At 45.2% G+C, this 9,646-nt stretch overlaps 1 protein-coding gene across 1 annotated transcript; it reads left to right on the forward strand.

The window, feature by feature from the left end:
* The first annotated feature begins 1,995 nt into the window (after window positions 1-1,995).
* LOC134343807 (zinc finger protein 229-like) lies at window positions 1,996-9,356 on the forward strand. The gene is made up of 2 exons (XM_063042555.1): window positions 1,996-2,007; window positions 5,086-9,356. The coding sequence occupies exon 2, from the start codon at window positions 5,467-5,469 to the stop codon at window positions 6,334-6,336; it is 870 nt and encodes a 289-aa protein (XP_062898625.1). The 5' UTR covers window positions 1,996-2,007; window positions 5,086-5,466; the 3' UTR covers window positions 6,337-9,356.
* Window positions 9,357-9,646: the final 290 nt, after the last annotated feature.

A 9,646-nucleotide genomic window follows, 5' to 3' on the forward strand; every position in this document is an offset into this window, starting at 1 on the left:
GTGGAAACGGAGATGCTGGAGAAGACAGCACCCCACTTGCTACAAGGAGACCCTGAACATGTGTCCATGTCTGTGATCTGATTGGATACATTGCCATGGCGTAGATAACAGTGAGATGTCATTCACTGGCTCTCACTTTGGAAGCGATTCAGTCGGCCACCGCAGATACACCAGCAGCTTCGCACTGGGAAGCGGCCGTTCACCTGCTCCGTGTTTGCGAAGGGACTCATTCAGTTAACCCACCTTGTGACGCTCCGGTGAGTTCACAATAAATAGAGGCCACATTTCTGTCCGGAGTGAGCAAAGAGTCTTGCTCAATCATCCCAGCTGCTGCAACACCAGCAACTTCACATCAGGGAGGAAGTTCAAATCAGCTCTGTGTTAAATGTTTAACCATCACGGTGACTGAAGGCAGCTGCAGGTTCTTGAGGGACTGTTACTGTCAGATTCTGCAGTTCTTGTGGCTGCTCATCGCACCCAGGACTGAACCCTGGTCACTGGGCATTGGAGGAGTCCATTCTGCTGATGTTAGCCTTAAACTAGACTGATGTTTAATATCGTGGATCTGTGAAACATAAATCAGTTCTGTATCAAATCCCGTGTCTCAGGTACTTACTGTCACTGCCAAACTCAAAATAGAGAGGCCACTCGGACCATCTGGTCCCTGCCCATATTTCTGTTCCATATCAGTATTTAAAAAATCCATCCCTGCTGTTCACCTCTCACTCTCCTTGTGAAGACAGGTTGCAACTAATTATCACTTCGTAGGAGAAGAGATCTCTCTTAAATTTCATAGAATCATATAAATCTACAGCACAGTACAGGCCCTTCGGCCAACAGTGTTGGGCCGACCATGTAACCTACTCTAGAAATTGGCTAAAATTACCCTGCCGCATAGCCCTCTATTTTTCCATGTACCTATCTAAGAGTCTCTTAAAAGACCCTGTTGTATCCACCTCTACCACCGTCACCGGCAGTGCATTCTACATACACACCACTATTTGTTTAAAAAACTTAGCTTTGACATCTCCTCTGTACCTACTTCCAAGGAGCTTAAACCTATGCCCTCTGGTGTTAACCGTTTCAGCCCTGGGAAAAAGCCTCTGGCTATGCACACGACCAATGCCTTTCATAATCCTATACACCTGCATGAATTCCCTGCATGATTTTCTCCAGGCTGAATAAGACGATGAGCTCACTGTGGTCTTGACGTTCTTCAGGGCTCTGGACTAAGGTGGTTAAACTCCTTCTTCCCTGCTCTTTTCAACGTTTTGGGTCATTTTCACTCATTTCAAAGGACTGTGCCTCGGACAGCTGGGTTGTTGCAATGTGTCTCTAAAGTCTGACAGCAGACCAGGGAGTGAATCTTCGATGGAGCAGAGTCAGAAACCAGAGTTGCCAGCATGAATCAGGGCTTTGGGGCTCCAGAAAGAGATGGGGTCTGGAGTTTACGAGGAGGAAGAGGAATCCGACCAGCAGGATATGGCTACAAATGAAAGATCAGAAACATTTGGAAACTGATTGATTTCTGCAAAATACTGGATGAAATCAGTAGATCGGGCAACAAGTGTGGAGAGGAGTAAACAGACAATGTTTAAACCGAGTCCCTTCAGCATGCCTAGACTGTGTACTCCTCTGCTTAGTTGTTGCCTGAACTGCAGAGTGTGTGTGCGTCTCTGTATTTCCAGCAACTGCAGAATCTCGTGTTTTGTATCTGTATTTGTTTTTGTAAGAGCATTGGATACACGTTGATAATGAGTATATTGTTTATGGGAGACGCTTTCTGCGTTTAAACAGCTGCGGAGTTTTCTACACGCACAAAAATACTGAATTATGGACATGGAACCGCGCAGAAACTTTTAATGGCACCGTGATTACCCAGAAGTCTTTCTGTGAACAATTTCGCCGTCGCTGAAGCACTGATCAAATGCGCAGGCGTCAGGGTTGTTGACGTCCCCGAATATCACGCATGCGCGCGATACACAAAAGGCCTTGAGAGAATCGGAGGTAAGAGCGAATCTCCAAGCGGGCGGCAGAGGGGCAATTACTGTGACTCCAGACACCGTGACCCGCAATCCCGCAATCCCGGGACAGTCCTGCTCTCTTCCCTCTCTCAGCCCCACCATCCGTACACGGGCCCCGGGGAGCTTCCGGCTGATGAGGGAATAGGAACCGATGGATCTCAGACAGAGCTGAGCCCCAGCTGTCTAAATGCGAGGATTGGGAACTCGTAGAAAGGGATCAAAATCTTTTATATCGCCAGTTGAGAAAATCACCTTTGTTCTACCTCTAATCACAAACAAGAGAAAGTCTGCAGATGCTGGAAATCCAAGCAACACACACAAAATGCTGGATGAACTCAGCATTAGTACTCTTTTCCATAGATCCTGCCTGGCCTGCTGAGTTCCTCCAGCATTTTTTGTGTGTTGCTTATTCTACCTCCTCTTGTTCTGGACATTTCTGCCCGTGAGAACATGTTTTGACCCATTCTGTCTGGGTACCTACTGATATAAAACACCTTTGTCCTGGGCAACAAATAGCTTTCACACCACAAATGTGCCAGACTCCAATGAGACAGACTACAGCCCTTCCCTTCATATTCATTGGCATTGCCGTCAATGAGTTCACCACCGTCAGTCACCTGGGGGAGAGCTCAGGGGAAATATTTATGTCCAATACAGAAATTGGTTTTACCTGTGTGCATTATGGCGATGCAGAAATTGCTGGAGAATTTGCAAATGGCACTGAGGAGTGTTGTAGAATACAGATCCATAATTCACTAAAAGTGGTGTCACAGTTAAGACAGGGACAGAAAGAAAGATTGTGGCACATCGGCCTACATAAACCAAGGTGCTGAGTACAAGAGATGGATGTTGTGTTGAAGTTGTATCAGACATTGGTGAGGCCGAATTTGGAGTATTGTGTGCAGTTTTGGTCACCTACCTACAGGAAAGATGTAAAAGAGGTTGAAAGAGTTCAGAGAAAAGTATGTTGCCAGGTCTAACGGATTTGCATTATAAGGAAAGATTGAACAGGTCAGGACTTTATTCCTTGGAATTAGAAGATTGAGGGGAGATTTGATGGAGGTATACCACATGCAAGGCTTAATGAGAAAGTAAGGAGGCATGGGAGCCAAGGGGACATTGCTTTGTGGATCCAAAATTGGCTTGCCCACAGAAGGCAAAGAGTGGTTGTAGATGGGTCATATTCTGCATGGAGGCCGGTGACCAGCAGTGTGCCTCAGGGATCTGTTCTGGGACCCCTACTCTGTGATTATTATAAATGTCCTGGATGAGGAAGTGGAGGGATGGGTTAGTAAATTTGCTGATGACACAAAGGTTGGGGGTGTTGTGGATAGTGTGGAGGGCTGTCAGAGGTTACAGCGGGATATTGATAGGATGCAAAACTGGGCTGAGAAGTGGCAGATGGAGTTCAACCCAGATAAGTGTGAGGTAGTTCATTCTGGTAGGTCAAATATGATGGCAGAATATAGTATTAATGGTAAGACTCTTGGCAGTGTGGAGGATCAGAGGGATTTTGGGGTCCGAGTCCATTGGACGCTCAAAGCAGCTACGCAGGTTGACTCTGTGGTTAAGAAGGCATACAGTACATTAGACTTCATCAACCGTGGAATTGAATTTAGGAGCTGAGAGGTAATGTTGCAGCTATATAGGACCCTGGTCAGACCCCACTTGGAGTACTGTTCTCAGTTCTGGTCACCTCACTACAGGAAGGGTGTGGAAGCCATAGAAAGGGTGCAGAGGAGACTTACAAGGATGTTGCCTGGATTGGGATGCAAGCTATGAGAATAGGTTGAGTGAACTCGGCCTTTTCTCCTTGGAGCGACGGAGGATGAGAGGTGACCTGATAGAGGTGTTCAAGATAATGAGAGACGTTGATAATGTGAATAGACAGAGGCTTTTTCCCCAGAGCTGAAATGGCTAGTATGAGAGGGCATAGTTTTAAAGTGCTTGGAAGTAGGTACAGAGGAGATGTCAGGGGTAATTTTTTTTATGCAGGGTGTGGTGAGTGCGTGGAATGTTCTGCCGGTGGCAGTGGTGGAGCTGGGAACTATAGGGTCCTTTAAAAGACCCCTGGATGGATACATGGAGCTTAGAAAAATAGAGGGCTGTGTGTAAGCCTAGGTAGTTCTAAGGTAAGGACATGTTCAGCACAGCTTTGTGGGCCGAAGGGCCTGTAATGTGCTGTAGGTTTTCTATGTTTCTATGTATCAAAATTATGAGGGGTACAGATAGGGTAGATGCATTCTGGCTTTTTCCACTGAGATTGCGTGGAACTACAACCGGAGGCCATGGGTTAACAGTGAAAGGTGAAACATGAAGGGGAACATATGGGGAAACTTCTTCACACAGACGGTTCACCCAACTGGTGCATGCTCGCTCGATTTCAACGTTTAAGAGGTTTGTATAGGTACCTGGATGGTAGGAGTACAGGAGTAGAAAGTTTAAAAGTTCAGCACAAACTAGATGGGCCAAAGGACCTGTTTCTGTGTTGTACTTTTCTATGACTGTGACAATGTCCTGAAATAATACTAATAATAATACTACTAAAAAATAATACTAAAATAAAAACACTAAAAATAATAGTACTAAAAATAATAATACTAATAATTTCCTTTAACAGTTTCGCGGACCAACCATTCATCTGGGCAGGAAATGTTTACATGGCTTTAAAACTGTTGCACTTTAAATTAAGAGTACATAAAAGAAAATCCCAGCTGCAAGTTAACAAAGGCTATTTGTGTGAGAGTGTTTCAGTTACTGTGGGGCCAGGAACCCATGCAGCTCAGTGGCAACAGGGAATAATACCAGTTGAGTGAGTCAAACTGAGCCAAGTGATGGATTGGAGATGGCAGAAATGCCCCATTCTTATAGAGACAGGAAGAGCATCAGAGAATTTGATGGTCATTCCAGATACCAGCACTGTGCCCAGTTAGAAGTTCTCTCTCCAACTTGGGTTGAACTTCACTGTAACAGTGTGATGTCAGATCACACCTTGACAACTCAAGTGATCTCATCTGAAATGTTGTCCACACATTGATGGATTTTGTAAATCTTTTTTCAGGTTATAAACGACAAGGAATTTGTCTACGGGAATCTCGAACACAACGCGCCAGTTTTGCTGTTTCTGTCCAGATGTTTAAGAAGTGGAGCAAGGGATTCACTCGATCATCCTTCCTGCTCAGACTGTGGGGAGGGATTTACTCGATCATCTGACCGACTGGCATGCCTGTCAGTTTACACAGGGGAGAGGCCATTCACCTTTTCAGACTGTGGGGATTCAAGGTACATCAACAAGTTCACACTGGGACAATTCTCCTGTTCTGTGTGTGAGAAGGGATTCAGTCGGTCTTCCCACCTGTGGACACACCAGTCAGTTCACACTGGGCAGAGGCTGGTCATCTGCTGAATTTCTGAGGGAGGATATACGTGGTCATCTGACCTAATGGCTCACCAGCGAGTTCACACTGGAGAGAGGCCGTTTACCTGCTCAGACTGTGGGAAGGGATTCACTTGTTCATCTAAACTGAAGGTACATCAACGAGTTCACACTGGAGAGAGGCCATTCACCTGCTCAGAATGTGGGAAGGGATTCACTCGGTCATCCTACCTAGTGGCACACCAGCGAATTCACACTGGAGAGAGGCCATTCACCTGCTCGGAATGTGGGAAGGGATTCACTTGCTCATCCCAAATGAAGGTACATCAGAGAGTTCACACCGGGGAGAGACCGTTCACCTGCTCTGTCTGTGGGAAGGGATTCACTTTGTCATATCACCTACTGAGACATCAGTCAGTTCACACCGGGGAGTGGCCATTCACCTGCTCAGTCTGTGGGAAGGGATTCACTGAATCATCCTTCCTACAGAGACACCAGTCAGTTCACACTGGAAAGTGGCAGTTCACCTGCTCAGACTGTGGGAAGGGATTCAATCGGTCATCTCACCTACTGACACACCAGTCAGCCCATGCAGGGAAATGGCCGTTCACCTGCTCGGACTGTGGGAAGGGATTCATTTCATCATCGCAACTGAAGGTACATCAGCGAGTTCACACTGGGGAGAGGCCATTCACCTGCTCAGACTGTGGGAAAGGATTCACTCAGTCATTCCACCTACAAGCACACTGGTCAGTTCACACAGGGGAGAGGCCGTTCACCTGCTCAGACTGTGGGAAAGGATTCACTTCATCATCTCAACTTAAAGTGCATCAGAGAGTTCACACTGGAGAGAGGCCGTTCACCTGCTCAGATTGTGGGAAGGGATTCACTCGGTCATCTCAACTGCAGAGACACCAGCGAGTTCATACTGGGTAGAGGCTGATCACCTGCTCAGACTTTGAGAAGAGATTCTCTCAGCCAAATAGACCAAATGTGCATAATTGAGTTCACACTGGGGAGAGGCCGTTCACCTGCTGTGAATGTGGGAAAGGATTCATTCAGTTATCTATCCTTATGATACACTACCAGGTTCACACTGGGGAGAGGCCGTTCACCTGCTGTGAATGTGGGAAGCGATTCACTTGGTCATCTAACCTCATGTAACTCTTGCTTCGGCTAGCAGCTTAGTATAGGGGGTGATAGCACCCCCAGCCCGGCCAAGCTTAAGAAATCTCATTTGGGTGGATGCTGCGTGATGTGTCCCCTGTTACAAATCAGTACCCCGAAATAACAAACAGTACACAATATGTGATTAAATGATTGAGCTTTGTAATTCTTACTTTGACTATAGGGTTAGTAAAGAAAACAAAAAAAAAAGGCCCACTCTCTCCGTTCGCGTCTTCTCAACTCTTCCTGGCAAAAGACCATGAAAATCTCTCTTCCAGACTCACAAGAAAGAATAAAATTTCTCTCCTTGGATAGCCCCACATTCCAAAACCCTGTTATCTCCAGTCATAACCTAAACATTGCTGCTGCAGAGAAACCATTCCCTCAGCAGTGAAACATTACAGAGAGGCCATTACATGAGCAGTGAAACCTTACAGCATGTTACACCTGTGACACACTACCGGGTTCAGACTGGGGAGGAAGTTTCAATAAGCTGCATGCTGGATATTTGTCCATCACCGTTGCTGAATGCAATTTTGAGAGTGACTGTCGGTGCTGAACTCTGCAATTATTGCTGCTGCTCACCACACCCAGTTCTGCACCCTCGTCACTGGGCATTGCAGCAGTTTCTTCTGCTGCATATTCACCTTTAACGGGACTGGAGTTTAATATTCTGCATCTGTGACAAATACAAGGGATGATTGATAAGTTCATGGCCTAAGGTAGAAGGATGATTTATTAACTTAAAACTTTCCGCATTTTCACTCAGAGTTGAACTGCATGTGCATGTAACGAGAGCTGTATAACTCATCTCCTTCTACCTTAGACCACAAACTTATCAATCACCCCTGCTATGAACTACCTGGAGGTCCAAGACACTCTGGTTATATGCACGTGCAGTTCAACTCTTTGAGTGATAATGCAGAAAGTTTGAAGTTAATAACTCATCTCCTTCTACCTTAGGCCACAAACTTATCAATAACCCCTGCTGTAGACTGCTTCTACAAAGAAGGGATCCGTATGTTCCACGTCCGCTGAACTAAGTGTGTACATGTAGGAGGGGACTATGTGAAAAATAGATGTGCTAGGTTCTTTAAAATTGACTTCCTCCACCTTAGGCCATGAACTTATCAATCACCCCTCGTAAATCAGTTCTATTTTAAACTCTATCTCCAGTACTTGGTGAATTTATAACCCACCTAGTGTACAGTAGAGAGCCAACTCAGGCAAGCTGGACCCTGCCAGTGATTCAGTTCCACGACAGTCCTTTTAAATCCTCCCCTGTTCCCCTCTCACTCTCCCTGTGGGGATGGGTTCCAAACAGTCACCACTCTGTGGGTGAAGAGGTTTCCCTTGAATTTCCTGCAGACTGAAGAAGTCGAGCTGACTGCAGTTCTGTCTGACATGTTGTTCGCTCCTCTAATCTCTGGGCTGAGGAAGAATGACATTAGTAGTTAACCTCTGTATTCAGGGCTCATTTCTACATTATGGGTCATTTTCCCTGCTTCTAAACGGTTGTTAGAAAACACCCCTGTTCTCGAAAGACTGAAAGCAGAATGGGAAACCATTAGTTGGATATTCAACGGAGCAGGGTCAGAAACCAGAGGCGGGACTGCACAGGGCAGAGTTTGGGGCTCTGGACGATGGTTGGGGTAAGAACGTATGATGAGGAGAAGGGAATCAGCAGCGGGGCGTGGCAACGAATGACAGAGTAACAACATTTGGAAGCTGATTGACAGAGAAAATCTTCCGGTTCTCTGACTGGTGACACAAACAATACCTGTTGTGAGGTGCTCCACTGGTCGAGGAACATCTGTGTGTTGGGAATGGTTTTATCTATTGAGGGAGTTGTTCCTGCTTGGTTATCCTGTAATATTATATCCGGATGGTTATTATGGATTATCCTATCTGAAATAATGTGTTGATTATCATATCATTTGTAAGATTTTGACCCTAAAACTGGATCAGGCTTGAATTGATGGTGTCTTTATGAAGTGATGGAGGGCATTCATGAGTTTGTATTTTAAAGCAAGATTCTGGTGAATGATATTTGCCACTTGATTATACCTGTGTAAGTAATCAGATTGAGTTAAACTACTGCAGGATCCCAGAATCTGTTGGATTGTGTCTGGTTTCTCTTGGCATTTTCTGCATTTATTGCCTGATTCGTTTGTCTTTTATGTATTTTTCTTGTCCTGTATTTCCCCAAGGAACCCCTCTGTTTCTGGGAAGAGGTCTCCAACTCTGAGTCAGGCACTTGATGCTTCCTTGTCAACATCTCGTCTGCTCAGATCGTTGGGATGTCTCCCGTGGAGGGTTATACCCATTCCACTAGTTAACGTTTGCTCCCATAGTAAAGATTAATTTTTCTGAGTTGGCCTCTCATTTAAGTTTTCTGGTCTGTATTTCTTAGCAGAATTGCTTATACCTGCATGGTGTGCTGAGTCCTGTTTATTTTTGATGAAAATATATACTTTAGAAATCTTATCAGACTGTTGGGTGATTTTTTTCTTAATGCCTGTTATAGCTTTTGTCCTCAGTAATGTTAATCTAACTGTGTCTGTGTGTAAATAGTCCTTTCTAAATTTGTAATTTCAGTTCTTATTTTTCATTGTAATGTTTCCAGATTGGAATAGAACCAAGATATTTTGCCAAGGAGTACATTAATTTGGAAATAGTGAAAGTTTATTGCCTTTGCTGTATTTGCTATACCATGGAAATCTTTTTGGCAAGTATCTTAAGCTTTGAAGTAAATGTTTTTTGCTTTTTCACACTACTTTCTATTTTCTCTGCTTGTTGATATTCCAGATACCTGGGTATCAAGAGCTCTGATGAAGAGTCTTGGCCCAAAACGTTGATTCCCAACCATAGATGCTGCCTGACCTGCTGAGCTCCTCCAGCACATTGTGTGTATGGCTCTAGATTCCCAGCATCTGCAGGACCTCTTGTGTCCCGTATGTTTCTTGACTAGGACAGACAGGTAAGCAGAGAAGAGACGGCTGTCATAATGGGGGCGTTGGTGGCGGACCCAAATGCAAGACACAGACACTGAAGTACTAGGAACAGGACTGGGAATGTC

This window comes from Mobula hypostoma, chromosome 3 (genome assembly GCF_963921235.1).
Source record: "Mobula hypostoma chromosome 3, sMobHyp1.1, whole genome shotgun sequence".
Lineage (NCBI taxonomy): Eukaryota > Metazoa > Chordata > Chondrichthyes > Myliobatiformes > Myliobatidae > Mobula > Mobula hypostoma.